General features: G+C 42.6%; 2 protein-coding genes across 3 annotated transcripts in view; both read right to left on the minus strand.

The window, feature by feature from the left end:
• Nucleotides 1–134: 134 nt before the first annotated feature.
• On the minus strand, nt 135–6206 carry LOC110506491 (uncharacterized). The gene is made up of 5 exons (XM_021586138.3): nt 5495–6206; nt 4941–5118; nt 4694–4833; nt 1097–1412; nt 135–843 (listed from the first exon to the last, which is right to left on the minus strand). The coding sequence occupies exons 1-5, from the start codon at nt 5577–5579 to the stop codon at nt 615–617; spliced, it is 948 nt and encodes a 315-aa protein (XP_021441813.2). The 5' UTR covers nt 5580–6206; the 3' UTR covers nt 135–614.
• A 1020-nt stretch (nt 6207–7226) lies between these two features.
• Nucleotides 7227–15273, minus strand: part of LOC110506477 (inositol 1,4,5-triphosphate receptor associated 1) — a 29670-nt gene continuing 21623 nt past the window's right edge. For both annotated transcript variants that reach the window (XM_036963933.2, XM_036963935.2), the window contains 15 exons: nt 15150–15196; nt 15011–15067; nt 14262–14759; nt 13944–14022; nt 13317–13443; nt 13181–13211; nt 12197–12337; nt 11968–12099; nt 11145–11298; nt 10997–11046; nt 10660–10812; nt 10462–10526; nt 9493–9612; nt 9077–9208; nt 7227–8952 (listed from right to left, as the gene is read on the minus strand). In XM_036963933.2, coding sequence (XP_036819828.1) covers nt 8706–8952; nt 9077–9208; nt 9493–9612; nt 10462–10526; nt 10660–10812; nt 10997–11046; nt 11145–11298; nt 11968–12099; nt 12197–12337; nt 13181–13211; nt 13317–13443; nt 13944–14022; nt 14262–14759; nt 15011–15067; nt 15150–15196 — 2033 coding nt within the window. In that variant the 3' untranslated portion in view covers nt 7227–8705. The remainder of the gene's footprint in view (nt 8953–9076; nt 9209–9492; nt 9613–10461; nt 10527–10659; nt 10813–10996; nt 11047–11144; nt 11299–11967; nt 12100–12196; nt 12338–13180; nt 13212–13316; nt 13444–13943; nt 14023–14261; nt 14760–15010; nt 15068–15149; nt 15197–15273) is intronic.

Below are 15273 nucleotides of genomic sequence, written 5' to 3' on the forward strand. Positions count from 1 at the left end.
TTTTTGTTGTTGTCATGCAGCAATTTAAAACTGTGAGATGATGGAATACATTGTTTATTAGAACATGAACCCAAAACTCATGGCGTTAGTCTGCATTTCCAAAAAAGGCTAAGAAGTAACTGCAAGGCAGGGTATACAAAAAGTTAGAATTTATTGCATCAATTCGAGATTGGCATTAGTTTAAAAATATGATTTAAAATGCAGTAGTTAGCAGTGGCCCTGGCATACTGACTAACCTTTTTTGAAGTCGTAAAATCAATTATATGTATAGCAAAAAATATGAAACCATTTTCAACTCAGCTACTATACTAGTCCTAAAATCAACTCATCCACGTTGCAGCAATAATTGCCTTGATGACATCGCCATCTAGTGGTTAAAATACAGGACGCTCTCCAGAACAATCTATTGTGAACATAAACAACAGAAAACAAGGAGACATAAAATAACCTTTTAAAGCAAAATTGGAAAGGCATCCCATGCTATAAATAAATGCATTTGAATAACATTAATGCACACTTTATACAAACTACTAAACAACATAACTTCCATAAGCAGGAACATAACTTTAAAAAAGCAGCCAGACCTTATCTTTGGTCTTACCAAATCTAAAGCATCAAGGTTCTGTCTCTGATGCTGAATCTGCGTTGGTCTCATCACTGATGTTTACACTGATGTCATTGGCTGTCTCTTTGCACACATCCTCCTCAGTCTCAGCTTCAGCCTCAGTCTGGGCTTCCTTTGTGTCCTTCATACAGGTGTGTGCTGCACATTCCTTTGTCTCAATGTACTCTTTCTGCTGCTCTCCATCCCAGCAGGGGAGAATAGTCTTGAGCCCATTGTTCCTTTTTAAAGAGGAAAAATAAAATGTGACGTGCAGGCTGAACATTAGTTAACACAGTATCAACTTACATCCCTAAAGTCACTCTGCCTCTGCCAAAAATCAAACGTATGCATGACCATGTCAACGGGTATATGTTATAGTAATTGTGCTTAATGAATTACCTCAATCTAAATAATGGTTTTCAATTCAAGGGATCTTACATATCTAGTTTTTCCCCTTTTACAAAGAAAAGGTAACAAAACAAAAACACTTACATTCTAAAGTACAAGAGAATGGCCATTGCGGTCAGAAGAAGAACAATGGTCGAGGTGATAAGTATTGCGCTGCTCACGGGCTGGGGTAGTTCTACCTCTACCTCTGGGCTATCAGAAAAACTACTGAGAGAGAGAAGAGAGGAGCGAGAATGAGAGGTGGGCCGGGCGGACTGTGTGGAGGGGACAAGATGAATGATGGCTGGAGAGAGGGAGGTAGAGGGGGATGAGGCCTCTCCTGAACGAGAAGGATGTGCTCCCTCCTGTTGCTTCGGCGTGGTCAAAGCGGTATCAGCTGTGGTATCCTCCAATTGTATCACTGTGGTAAGTAAATGAGAGTAAGTTAGCAATGCATTCACATTCAATTAAATGAATAAATTGATATCCAGCATTACCATCACAGTAGCTGTTTGCCAAACATTTTCATTTCACTCAATACCTAAAACTTGGTCACACCACCCCAGGGAGAGTTCAGGAAGTTAATGTAGGATGTTTTTCACACTCAAATGTTCCCTTTTCCTCTCACGTTCATACAATTGTTAGTCTCACAAAGGAAAGGAAAGTAAGTGATTTGACTTTCTGAAAAAATCCCAATTACCTCAGAGTTTAGGGTCAACAGAAAGGCACAGAACAATTAGCCTATATACAGTGCCTTGCGAAAGTATTCGGCCCCCTTGAACTTTGCGACCTTTTGACACATTTCAGGCTTCAAACATAAAGATATAAAACTGTATTTTTTTGTGAAGAATCAACAACAAGTGGGACACAATCATGAAGTGGAACGACATTTATTGGATATTTCAAACTTTTTTAACAAATCAAAAACTGAAAAATTGGGCGTGCAAAATTATTCAGCCCCCTCAAGTTAATACTTTGTAGCGCCACCTTTTGCTGCGATTACAGCTGTAAGTCGCTTGGGGTATGTCTCTATCAGTTTTGCACATCGAGAGACTGAAATGTTTTCTCATTCCTCCTTGCAAAACAGCTCGAGCTCAGTGAGGTTGGATGGAGAGCATTTGTGAACAGCAGTTTTCAGTTCTTTCCACAGATTCTCGATTGGATTCAGGTCTGGACTTTGACTTGGCCATTCTAACATCTGGATATGTTTAGTTTTGAACCATTCCATTGTAGATTTTGCTTTATGTTTTGGATCATTGTCTTGTTGGAAGACAAATCTTCGTCCCAGTCTCAGGTCTTTTGCAGACTCCATCAGGTTTTCTTCCAGAATGGTCCTGTATTTGGCTCCATCCATCTTCCCATCAATTTTAACCATCTTCCCTGTCCCTGCTGAAGAAAAGCAGGCCCAAACCATGATGCTGCCACCACCATGTTTGACAGTGGGTATGGTGTGTTCAGGGTGATGAGCTGTGTTTCCTTTTACGCCAAACATAACGTTTTGCATTGTTGCCAAAAAGTTCAATTTTGGTTTCATCTGACCAGAGCACCTTCTTCCACATGTTTGGTGTGTCTCCCAGGTGGCTTGTGGCAAACTTTAAATGACACTTTTTATGGATATCTTTAAGAAATGGCTTTCTTCTTGCCACTCTTCCATAAAGGCCAGATTTGTGCAATATACGACTGATTGTTGTCCTATGGACAGAGTCTCCCACCTCAGCTGTAGATCTCTGCAGTTCATCCAGAGTGATCATGGGCCTCTTGGCTGCATCTCTGATCAGTCTTCTCCTTGTATGAGCTGAAAGTTTAGAGGGACGGCCAGGTCTTGGTAGATTTGCAGTGGTCTGATACTCCTTCCATTTCAATATTATCGCTTGCACAGTGCTCCTTGGGATGTTTAAAGCTTAGGAAATATTTTTGTATCCAAATTCGGCTTTAAACTTCTTCACAACAGTATCTCGGACCTGCCTGGTGTGTTCCTTGTTCTTCATGATGCTCTCTGCGCTTTTAACGGACCTCTGAGACTATCACAGTGCAGGTGCATTTATACGAAGACTTGATTACACACAGGTGGATTGTATTTATCATCATTAGTCATTTAGGTCAACATTGGATCATTCAGAGATCCTCACTGAACTTCTGGAGAGAGTTTGCTGCACTGAAAGTAAAGCGGCTGAATAATTTTGCACGCCCAATTTTTCAGTTTTTGATTTGTTAAAAAAGTTTGAAATATCCAATAAATGTCGTTCCACTTCATGATTGTGTCCCACTTGTTGTTGATTCTTCACAAAAAAATATAGTTTTATATCTTTATGTTTGAAGCCTGAAATGTGTCAAAAGGTCGCAAAGTTCAAGGGGGCCGAATACTTTCGCAAGGCACTGTATTCATGAATCACCATAGCATAACATTTCTCTACTGGATCCATTGATCCAGTGACACGAGCCTACCAGACGAGCTCAGCATTCAACACCATAGTGCCCTCAAAGCTCATCAATAAGCTAAGGACCCTGGGACATCTCCCTCTGCTGGATCCTGATCTTCCTGACAGGCTGCCCCCAGGTGGTAAGGGAAGGTAACAACACATCCGCCACGCTGATCCTCAACACGAGGGCCCCTCAGGGGTGCGTGCTCGGTCCCCTCCTGTACTCTCTGTTCACTCATGACTGCACACACCATCATTAAATTTGCTGATGACACACCAGTGATAGGCCTGATCACCGACAACGACGAGACAGCCTATAGGGAGGAGGTCAGAGACCTGGCTGTGTGGTGCCAGGATAACAACATCTCCCTCAAAGTGATCAAGACAAAGGAGATGACTGTGGACTACAGGAAAAGGAGGACCGAGCACTCCCCCATTCTCATCGACAGGGCTGCAGTGGAGCAGGTTGAGAGCTTCAAGTTCCTTGGTGTCCACATCACCAACAAACTAACATGGTCCAAGCACACCAAGACAGCCGTGAAGAGGGCACAACAAAACCTATTCCCCCTCAGGAGACTGAAAAGATTTTGCATGGGTCCTCAGATCCCCAAAAGGTTCTACAGCTGCACCATTGAGAGCATCCTGACTGGTTGCATCACTGCCTGGTATGGCAACTGCTCGGCCTCTGACCACAAGGCACTACAGAGGGTAATGCGTTCGGCCCAGTACATCACCGGGGCCAAGTTTCCTGCCATCCAGGACCTCTATACCAGGCAGTGTCAGAGGAAGGCCCTAAAAATGGTCAAAAAGACTCCAGCCACCCTAGTCATAGACTGATTCTAAACAGCTTCTACCCCCAAACCATAAGACTCCTGAACATCTAATCAAATGGCTACCCAGACTATCAAATGGCTACCCCCCCCCCCCCCCCCCGCTTCCCCTCTTTTCACCACTGCTACTCTCTGTTCTCATCTATGCCTAGTCACTTTAATAACTCTACCTACATGTACATACTACCTCAACTAGCTGGTGCCCCCGCACATTGACTCTGTATCGGTTCCCACCTGTATATAGTCTCGCTATTGTTATTTTACTTTAATTACTTGTTACTTTTATCTCTTATTCCTAGCTGTATTTATTTGAAACTGCATTGTTGGTCAGGGGCTCATAAGTAAGCATTTCACTATAAGGTGTTTTATTCGGTGCAAGTGACTACGGTAATACAATTTGATTTGATTTGATTTGCATTGAGATTAAGATTTTTTAAAATCCTTTACTGTACCTGAAGCATTGAAGCAGAACACATCAAAAAGTTTGGTGACAGAGGCTCTCCATTTGATGACACCGGTCTGGTTTTGACCACAGGTTTTACTGGCCTCAATACGAGGGATCACTGCAAAATGTTCATCAATCCACCCAAACCTAGAGACACAGCCAATTTAAATTGGATTCATTTATTCTCAGAGGTTATCTATTATGAAAAGGATCACTAGCATACAAAGAAGAATCGAATCCAAAAGTAATTTTACCTGCATGTTTCCAAGCCCAGTCTCTGAGCCTCCTCAACCTGGGAATTGGAGGCCATGGTTACACCCAGATACCAGCACACCTTCCTGGCCTCAGAGGCATTGAAGGCATAGGTAAACTGGTTGAGGTAATTTGTGTAGCTGACCAGAAACACCCCAGCTATTTGTCTCTCTGGGAAAGCTGGTGTTAAGGGAATTGAAGATTAGTTTATGTGCATGTTTGCTGGTTTTAAAATTATTTCTAATTAGTCAAGTTTATCAATTTGAAAATCCAATAATAAGTCAGAATATTTTAAACTAATGATGTTTTTCTTCTTTTAGATAATTTAGTGAAAGTATCACTTAATGCATTTGCATGCCTTGTATTATTTAATATATTTTTATATCAACGTTCATCAGTAATCATTCATGAAGATTACAAAATCACTTCAAAATGATGTTCAAAGTTTTTCTCCAAAAGCACAATGCATATTTGAGAACTGATTTTGAAGGCAACATCTTTGAGCTTTGAGACACATGCAGTATAAAAATAATGAATACAAAAAGATTCATCTTACCATTGATTTTGCTAGGAACAACGTGTAGACCAGAGAATGACAGTGTGAGAGGCAGCAGTAGTGAGAGGATCCAAACCTGCATCATGGTTACCAATGGTCAGTGACACCGGACTGGGAGCTACTGGGATGTGTTCCACTGTGTGTCTGTGAGCCAAATGAAGGGGTTAGTGAGAGGTGATTCTCTTCATATTAGAAGGGTGGGTTCATGAAGTGTACAAAGCTGTTGTATAAATGACCAGTCAGACGAGGTGGTGACAAGGTCACGGAACCACCGGGAACAGGAAGCAGGCAGTACGTTCAGTATGAGCACTTTAGGAGCCAACCAGGTCCAAGAATAAGATAAATGTAGCAAGACGTTAACATAACATGATGCAGAAGCATCGGAAGTGTGGCATAAACTGCTGAAGTAGTGGTAATATTTTTTTAAGAGGTTAATTAATTGAGAATAAGATGAACAGCTCTTACTCATAATACTGTGTAATAACACATTATGCTCGAAAAGACAGATGGAGGATTCCATCCGAAACTGATCTTCAGGCCTCCTTTACCAACTTCAGGAAAACATTTCTGAGATGATCATTTCTGATTTGACCTCAAGGATCCCTTCTGTTAAAACAACTAACATTAAAACATTGAACCTTAGTCAAATTTGTTTTAATAGATAGGCACGTTAGATTGGGAGTCTGCCTAAAAAAACGTATGGATGCAGAATAAGCATGAATCAAACAAGCTAGTCCTTAAGTTGTATTCTTTCGAGAGAGTACATGAGGAGTTATTTGGCACAGATAGATGTTGGGAACATTTTTTCTTTTTTATTGACTTTGGCACCTCACACAATGATTTCCTCCCTCTGCCGTTTGCTCAGTCATTAACAAGCTCGTGATCCCTGGCATCCTCTGATGACTCTGACACACAGCGAAATCCCACTTCCAGCAAAACACCTCACCCCAACCTAGTACAGCAGGAAATGACGCAGACAGAACTGAAAAATAAGCAAAAGTAGTTTTTTGATGTGTGAGAAGAGTCAGTGACATTTAAACGTCCCAAAACAATGGACATCTAAAGAGGACATCTATATTTTCTTTTGTGACATTAATTGAATATTAAAACAGAGAGAATCACTCAAGCTGTCACGTTCTGACCTTAGTTCCTTTGTTTTGTCTTTGTTTTAGTATGGTCAGAGCGTGAGTTGGGGTGGGCAGTCTGTTTGTTTTTCTATGTTGGTTTCTGTGTTCGGCCTAGTATGGTTCTCTATCAGAGGCAGGTGTTGTTAGTTGTCTCTGATTGAGAATCATACTTAAGGTAGCCTTTTTCCACCTGTGTTTCGTGGGTGTTTATTTTCTATTCTGTGTTTTGTTGCACCGTTCAGGACTGTTCGTTTGTCGGGTATTGTTTTTGTTTCAGTATTCATTCTTTATTAAATTACAATGAATACTTACCACGCTGCACCTTGGTCCTCTCTTTCTCCCGACGACAACCCTTACACAAGCAGCCTTGACACACTGCAGCTACAGCTTAATGGAGCCAATTAGATTACATAAGTGGTTTCCTGAGAGATATGACAGATCTTTCATTTTCATAAGTGTAGGGCGGAAGGGAACAAGCACTGTGTTGAAAAATACAATTACTGTGTCACTCATTCCACCGAGGTTAGCATGAGAATTCTGCCAATACACCTGTTTGCTTCATGTAAACTGCACCTGTTTGTCTTATTCACTATGAAAATGAATGCTGGGAGTTAAGGCACCTTTATTTCAAGGCGAAGTTGACACAACAGAAAATCCTGGCACACAAGTGCGTAGAAGATAAAACATTTCTCATGCTGTCTAAAAGTGCTCTCGTACATGAAGGAAATCTTTCAGTGCTCGGAGGACGCAAACCAACACAGGAACAACACATACAAACAAGAACCATCAGCTGCTAAATATTGCACTTGAGGAACTACTTTGGAATGTGCTTGTATTATAGATTTTCCAAAAAAGTATCTGCTTAAATTCCACAAATATAGATATTTTACACAAAAAAAAAAGTTGAATTAAAAAACATATCTCTTTAAATATCTCTGTAAATCTCTTCAGGGGAGGTCCGTTTACTGGACCTGAGAGAATGAACATAAAAGTAACAGAGTGGTAGATTAATGTACGTTAGTCTAATGTCTACTGTGACATTTGTCTTAGGGAACTCATCATGAATCATCCATTTTCGCCCAAGGGGCCACATTCAGTCCTACAGGATGACATTCAGAGTAGGACAAGGAATAATAACAATACGTTGTGAATATATACAGTGAGGTCCAAAAGTATTTGGACAATGACAAATATATATTTGTCTCTGTACTCCAGCACTTTGGATTTTAAATGATAAAGACTATAAAGTGCAAACTGTCAGCTTTAGTTTGAGGGTATTTGGTCCCATATTCATAAGTGTAGTATATGTGTAGTATTTGGTCCCATATTCATAAGTGTAGTATATGTGTAGTATTTGGTCCCATATTCATAAGTGTAGTATATGTGTAGTATTTGGTCCCATATTCATAGCACACAATGATTACATCAAGCTCGTGAATACAAACTTGTTGAATGCATTTGCAGTTTGTGTGTCAGATTATTTTGTGCCAAAGAGAAATGAATGGTAAATAATGTATTGTGTATTTTGGAGTCACTTTTATTGTAAATAAGAATAGAACCTGTTTCTAAACCCTATTTAAATTCATGTGGATGCTACCATGATACTTATGAATGAATTGGGAATAATGATTTGTTCCCCTCCAAAATGCTACCCTCCCTGTTCATTCTGTTCAATGTGTCATTCAGTTCACCTGATATGGATGGAAAGGCCCTCATATTAAAGCTGACAGTCTGCATTTTCACATAATAGTCATTGTATCATTTCAAATACAAAATCCTGGATCTCACTGTAGATAAGAACATATTTCATCACACTATTATACTTGGCCCCCTAAGCAACAATCATATATCAACATCAGAAACAGTCAGGCAGCTTTCCTAACACAACATAAATATGCCTTGATAACGTTTATGATCATTAGAAGACTTATCCTCTGAAACCAATAAAAAACGAAATAAATGCTCCCAAAGATACACCCCCCCCAAACCCTAGATCTTCAAAACCCTATATTCAAGTTCAGCTCTTGATGTATCATGGAAAAAAAGAGTATTTGGACTGAGAGAAGTATGAGACAGGCTCTTTGTTATTCTGGAGTGGGATTCTTTGGCTGTACTCCTACATTCAGTCCAAAGATCTTCTTCTTGCCCTGGACCATGGCTTTTTCTGCCGACATGTCCCCATGGTTGTTATAGCGATCACTAAAGTATGTGAAAACACTGACGGCCAGAAACGTGACCAGGAACAACGTCAAAACAATCCAGAGAAGTCGGTTACGGCGGAAAATCTTGGGGCAAAGTCGGTCAAGAACAACTAGGACCTCTTCAACCTTACTGTAAAGGCAAAATTGAGAGGTGATTCAGAACAATTACAAGGTATACACCCAGTCATTATACAGCGGCTAGTATAACTACATCATAATTTATTTACAGTTGATCAACATGAAGTGAAAATTACCTGTTGAACTTTTCTTTTCTGCTGACCTCTTTTATTTCATCCTTCTTTTCTGGATTTTCCTCTACCTTCTCCTCCTCCTCCTCTTCCTCCACCTCTTTGACTTCTTTACTTCTCTTCAGTCCCTCTTGGTAGCTGTATTTGGAACATCACACGTGTTTTCTCATTAAAAGGCACATGAGCTGAACGTAGAGGAAGTATCATAAGGCAGCAGGGGCACATTACATATACACTACTTCACTTTATTGCAATGCTGACTGTACTGAATGTACTGTTATATTTTGTTGATTCTTCATACTATTATGTACTGACACTATTATGTCAGTACAGCCACTCTTCTGTCAGCGTGCACAGGGTGTGTGACTGTGGGTATGATTGTGGGTGGTCAGGGTGAGTGGGTACATAGAAAAGGGCCTCACCCTTTATTGTAGGCCTCCTCCTCGATCTTTGCCTTGATCTCTGATCTGATCTCCTCTAGGTTGACGGAGGGCTTGGCTGGGGCAGATGGCTCAGCTTCCTGCTCTGCCACACTCTTTCCACTGCATTGTTTCATTGCGGAAAGAACACATAGAACATTTTACCAATAGATATTATGATGAGAGTGAGGAGTGCATCATGGTCATTAGGCTTTCCATCATAACACTGTGGCCTTGTGTTAATGGACAGGCTGGAACGCAGTTGAATGGCAGCGTGCGGGGATGGCACCATCACTGCCAGGCAAGCTTGCGTAAAAACCAAAAGTACAAAGGCAAAATGTGTACATGGGGACTCTTAAAACGTCCCTGGCTTTTACTGAGCAGACACTTGATACAATTGTTATTGTCTCTCTCGCTCCGAGAGATCCTGAGATTTTGGCATGGGGCAAACTAAGAGAGCACACCACTTGAATGCTCTCTCTCTCTCTCTCTCTCTCTCTCAGACTCCCCTTATTACTAAGCCAGGGATGGAGTCTCTGGCCTGGCTTTTGTCAAGCTCCCCAGCCCAAATGTTTAGATTACATCTCAGAATATCCCATCAGCCAGTTGCAGTTGGGTTTTTATGGAATGTTGCACAGTTATTTTGGGTGCATAGACAATCTGGGAGTTGCATAACGGTAGTGCAGTTATCTGCTGTATATGGCCCCTGGTATCCGGATGGCAATGGTTAATCAAGCTACTTCCTGAAGGTCAAGTACACAAGGCAAAGATTCTGATACAGCACAAGATGTCTTCTGATAAGGGTGTACATATATTAAGGCCCCGCATCGCCCATTGTTTCACAGTGCTGTGAACGGACCTTGGGAACCAGGCAATACAGGCAAGGAGATAGATTGTGCTGAGAACAGTATGTACAGTATATTCGTGGGTATGCATTAGGTCAACATTATGACAGAGGATGGAGGAACATACCTCTCAGCTATAGCTGGATGTGTAGGTTCAGTGGGAAAGTTGCTTTTCATACTGTTGGCTTCACACTGTAATTAACAAGATCAAACAACATGCATGTAGACAAAGCAGACTGATAATATCCTGTCTATTTAAGTTAACCACTTAATCATGTGGTCAAGTTGACAGGCTGAGAAGGCCGTGATTGGGTAGAAAACATACCAGGACAGGAAGTGCTTGGCCCATGGTGGGTTGGGGGCTGGGTCCCATGGCAACGCTGGGGCCGGGTCCTGCCATGACCGGGGTCTGACCAGGGATGTTCAGGAGGTTAAATTTGGGGACTACCGCAACACTGACCCTCCGCCTGGGCAAAGCCTGATAAGGATCCATTGGAAGGGAGAGAGAGAGGGTGAGAGAAAGAGGAGGGAAGAAAAGAGAGGGAGAGTTCAGTTGGGGATATTATCCTTAAAAATATATGGTCTATCACATTGAGAACTGTTACCCTGATATAACCAGTCAAACCCAGTAGAAACACTCTGTTCAACACTACAGCACCAACCTTTCCCAGGGTCAGGGACATAGACCTGGATGGCCGTGGGACTCCATCATCTAACCAAAGAACACAGGAGAACGTAGTTTAAGTCAATCAACATTTTGCAACAACTTGCCCTTCATGTAATGGAGATAAAGAGTTTGTGCAGGTGTACCTCCAGTGTCTATGGATCCTCCATAGCAGCGACTAGAGTTCTGGTTGGCCAGCTTCTTGAACTCCATCAGCTCAGCGTGGTCCTTCTCATAGGTTCTCTTCAGATTCTCCACGTACTGCATCATCACCTCTGTGGCCTTGTTCATACGTTTCTCCTATCACACACAGGGTTCCAAAAGGGTTCTTCGGCTGTCCCCATAGGAGAAACCTTTTGGGTTCCATGTAAAACCCTCTGTGGAAAGGGTTTTACTTGGAACCCAAAAGGGTTCTACCTGGAACCTAAAAGGGTTCTTTAAAGGATTCTCCTATTGGGACAGACAAATAACCCTTTTAGGTTCTAGATAGTATCTTTTGTTCTAAGAGTGCAGCAACAGCAGGGTCATTACTGTCTATGGGCAGGAGAGTTAACCATACAGTCACAGCAGAGAGAGAGAGAATATAATTTTGAGAGGGACTCCAACACTGTGGAAAGCCATCATCATGTCCAGTCTGGGGTCAGGTCTTGTACAGCAGCAATATTGTTAGTCTATAAATCACAACGGACATACCCCTGAGTCCTTCCCTAGTCATTTATTGGACTTGGCTTTGGTGTGAACGATAACCTGAGGGAAGCATAACAGGCTAAATATTTCACAAACATATCTTATTTAAAAAAAATATTAAAAAAATACCCATGCTCCTGAACATCCCAAAGTATTTTTCTCATGACAGTGGAGCATGGAAAAGTTTTCACTTTCACTCAATGTTTTCTTCTCTCATTCGGGGGTTTGAGTGTACCCTGTGGATGGCCCATGCTATCCTATCCTATGTCTGATTTCCAGTACCTGTCTGACTGCTCCAACCATCTCAGCTCTGCTGGAGAGCCTGTTGGCCAAACGGTGCAGTACTGCTACTGTCTCTATGAGGCACTGGTAGGACTCGCGCTGCTCCATGTTACTCCACTGTGGTGCCGTGCACTGAGGAGGCAACAGCAACAAAACAAAGGACCTTGATAAATGAGTGAATCACAACTAATTTCATATCCTGTGTCATCATGGCCGACTAAAGGCTGACCTTCAGAGAGCCTTTGAATTCTTCCAGTTCCTTCTCCGTGTTCTCCTCGGTCAGGGTCCGCTCCCGCTCCGCCTGTTTGAGCCGTGTCTCCAGAGTGTAGTTGTCGTTCCGGAACGCCAGCGACAGTTGAACAAACGCGTTCTGTGGGGAGGATATGACTGTGTTTAATGTTCATGAAACGGTCCCCGGGGACACATTAGGTACCATTATTAAGGACTGAGACACGTCAACTCACTGGACCGCCACACAAAGTAGATCAGAGGGGTCAAGTCAATTAATGTGCTGCCCAAGAAAACATGAATACAGTATGGGACTGAATAAACACATGTAACACTGAACATCCTTGATCACATGTTAACATAACATAACTGTTATGCTAGCAATGTACAGTATGCGGTAATGTAAAGCACAACTACACCAGCTGGCTACCCAGCTACCATATAGAACGACACCAGCTGGCTACCCAGCTACCATATAGAACTACACCAGTTGGCTACCCAGCTATCACTGGCTAGTTGGCTACCCACCAAATAGCCAGTGTGTTGACAGTGCTGCTTGCTACCAGGCCTGAGATGAGCCTATAACGTGCAGCGATGATGACAGATGAACTCTTGGTGTCATGCTGTCATGATCAAAGGGTCTCTGCTGCAGCATTCCAAACATCGTCCCAGAGTACTGAGGCAAGTGTTGAGAGGAAATTGGTGAACTCGACTGTCCTAGTGCACAACATGTATCCCCTTGGGAGGGACAGGCGTCTGTGCAGGCGGGGCTAAAGCCTAGTCCAAGTGCTCTGCACTCAAACAACACAGCCATGTTTGCATTTTCTCCTTAGAGACAGGAAATTGAGGCTCCCATTAGTCTCAATCATTGGTAGAGACTAGGGGCTTCCTGTACATTACATTCATGAGGCCACAGACAACGGGAGAACATGCACTATAAAACTGGTTACTACTGTATAATACACTCTCCAGAGTAGATACTCACCTCAACTTCTTTTTCCGTGAGTGGAGGTGCACTGCAATATAATCAAAGAGGAAATATAGGTTCTGCATGTAAGTAGAAATACTAAAATCTATGGTAAAAGGTCATTCCCTGTCAGTCTAAATACTGTGATACCCACCAGCCTGGTAGCCCTCTGTGCAGTTTGAGTTTCCTCAGCATGATGTCTGAGATGTTGGGCATGGCATCTGACTTCTCTTTAGCATCCTCATCAGTAGGAGACCCTGCAGGGGGCAGAAGAGAGGGACCTGGCCGCACACACACACACACACACACACACACACACACACACAATTAGATAGCCACGTTGTAACTATCTGGTCTCTATGGGGAAACTAACTAATTTATTTAAATAATCAGATTACTATTTTGATAATCAACCTACTTCTGAACAACATTGTGCTGCAGTCTTCTTGGATCACAAACTATTTCACTGATGTCTTTTCAATGTTTTGGCAAAACAATATTAGCTGAGTGGGTTCTCTCACTCACACCATCTGCTGGTGCAAATTTAAAATAAAATTTCAGGTTGCCAATAAATTGCAGCTCTATGCCAAACTTAGAACAGAACATGCCCTCAGTTCTAAGGAAAATCTCTCGGGGTCAGTAAGGACTGTGACGTAGCTGGGAGCCTTGACTCCTTTCCCCCTCACTAGATAAAAGTCTACTGTCTACTCCAATGGTCTGTTAGACAGCACTACACACAGCACTGTCTCCTCTCCAGGTCAGACACGGGGTAACACAGTACCTCTTTCCTGTTCAGCTGTTTCACTCAAGTCTGCCAACTTTGACCCCACAATGCTTTGGTTCCGCATCAGCTTGTGCTCCTGTATACAGAAGAACAGTGCAAATGTGGATTTTAAAGAGCTTTTATGTTGTAACTGTGTCACATACAAAGATGTTTACGAGACCAAAATATTACAAGAACAAAACATTCTCTCTCTCAAGATTTTAGCATTTACCATAAAGGTTCTTAAATCCCCAAAACATGCAATAAATGTCACATTAATGCTATCAGGTTCAAGTCAAGGGATGAGTCCCGGTAGTTAAAAGGCTCCCATCGTACCTCTCTTATTTTGGACAGCTTCTGCACGTTGACAGGCTGTACAGGGAAGTCCTTGTACCCAGAGGACTTGAGCAGGGCATCCCGGGTCTTGTCTTGAAAGGAGAAGGTTTCCTCGTTTGTAGAGGGGAGACTTGGTGCCCCATTTCTGGCGTTGAGAGTTCCAACAGTGTCCCAGGACACAGCTCTCATTAGGGGAGGAAAGGCCCCGATGGTCTTGATCTCTGCCGTGCAGGGGGCCTGCTGAGTGGGGGGCCGAGGGACAGGCTTGGCCACCCCAGTGGCAGGGGCCTGGTTGGGGGCTCGGGCCAGACCCTCTTCTGGCTTATTGACTAGTACTGGTGCTGGGCAATTCTTAGCTGTTACCCGGGGGTCAAAGTTCTCCTTCTGGCCCCCACTGGGCTCCCTGGGGGGTGGGGGAACAGAGTAGCGTGGAGCCAGGGTGCCTGAGGACACCTTACGCTTCTCATTAGGCTTCCAGTCCACCAACCTCCTGGTGCTCTAAAAACAGCAATATCACAATTCTTTAAACACTGTCAATTCAGGAGAAACTAATTGGATTTTCTTGGAGAGGGGGCGCAAGAATGTCAACATTTACAATTTTCTACCGTAAATGAATTATTGTAACCAACATAGCTATGAGCATAGCTATTCTGGAGTGTAAACTGACTACGTATTGCATTTTCATGTATGACTAACTGTTCCAGGGTGCCTCTTGAGAATGAGAGTGGTGGTGATTAGTGCTATGCTACCTCATGCTCCGGTGTACTGGTATCAGCCTGCTCCCTCGCAGACAGAACCTCCAATCGCTGCCAGAGAGGAACACGAAACAACACACATCAACATACTGTTAAAATACCATTACTGAGTGCATCAGAAAAATATAATTACCAGGCTGACAGGCGACGAGGGGGCATAGTTCACCTCTGTGGCTACAGCTGAAAGAAAAAGGTTTACAAAAAAAGCGGAATAATGAAATGTATTTTTATGCAGGGATTTTCATGCTCCCCAGCAA

The sequence above is a fragment of the Oncorhynchus mykiss genome, chromosome 26 (genome assembly GCF_057628025.1).
Source record: "Oncorhynchus mykiss isolate SJ-2025 chromosome 26, ASM5762802v1, whole genome shotgun sequence".
Taxonomy (NCBI): domain Eukaryota; kingdom Metazoa; phylum Chordata; class Actinopteri; order Salmoniformes; family Salmonidae; genus Oncorhynchus; species Oncorhynchus mykiss.

What these genes read in the sequence shown, in the direction of transcription:
- LOC110506491 (XM_021586138.3), bottom strand. Translation starts at nt 5,579, where the DNA reads ATGATGCAGGTTTGGATCCTCTCACTACTGCTGCCTCTCACACTGTCA. An exon ending in CTGGGCTTGGAAACATGCAG is followed by an intron (nt 4,834 to 4,940) that starts GTAAAATTACTT and finishes CTGTGTCTCTAG; the next exon opens with GTTTGGGTGGATTGATGAAC. An exon ending in GTTCTGCTTCAATGCTTCAG is followed by an intron (nt 1,413 to 4,693) that starts GTACAGTAAAGG and finishes TACTTACCACAG; the next exon opens with TGATACAATTGGAGGATACC.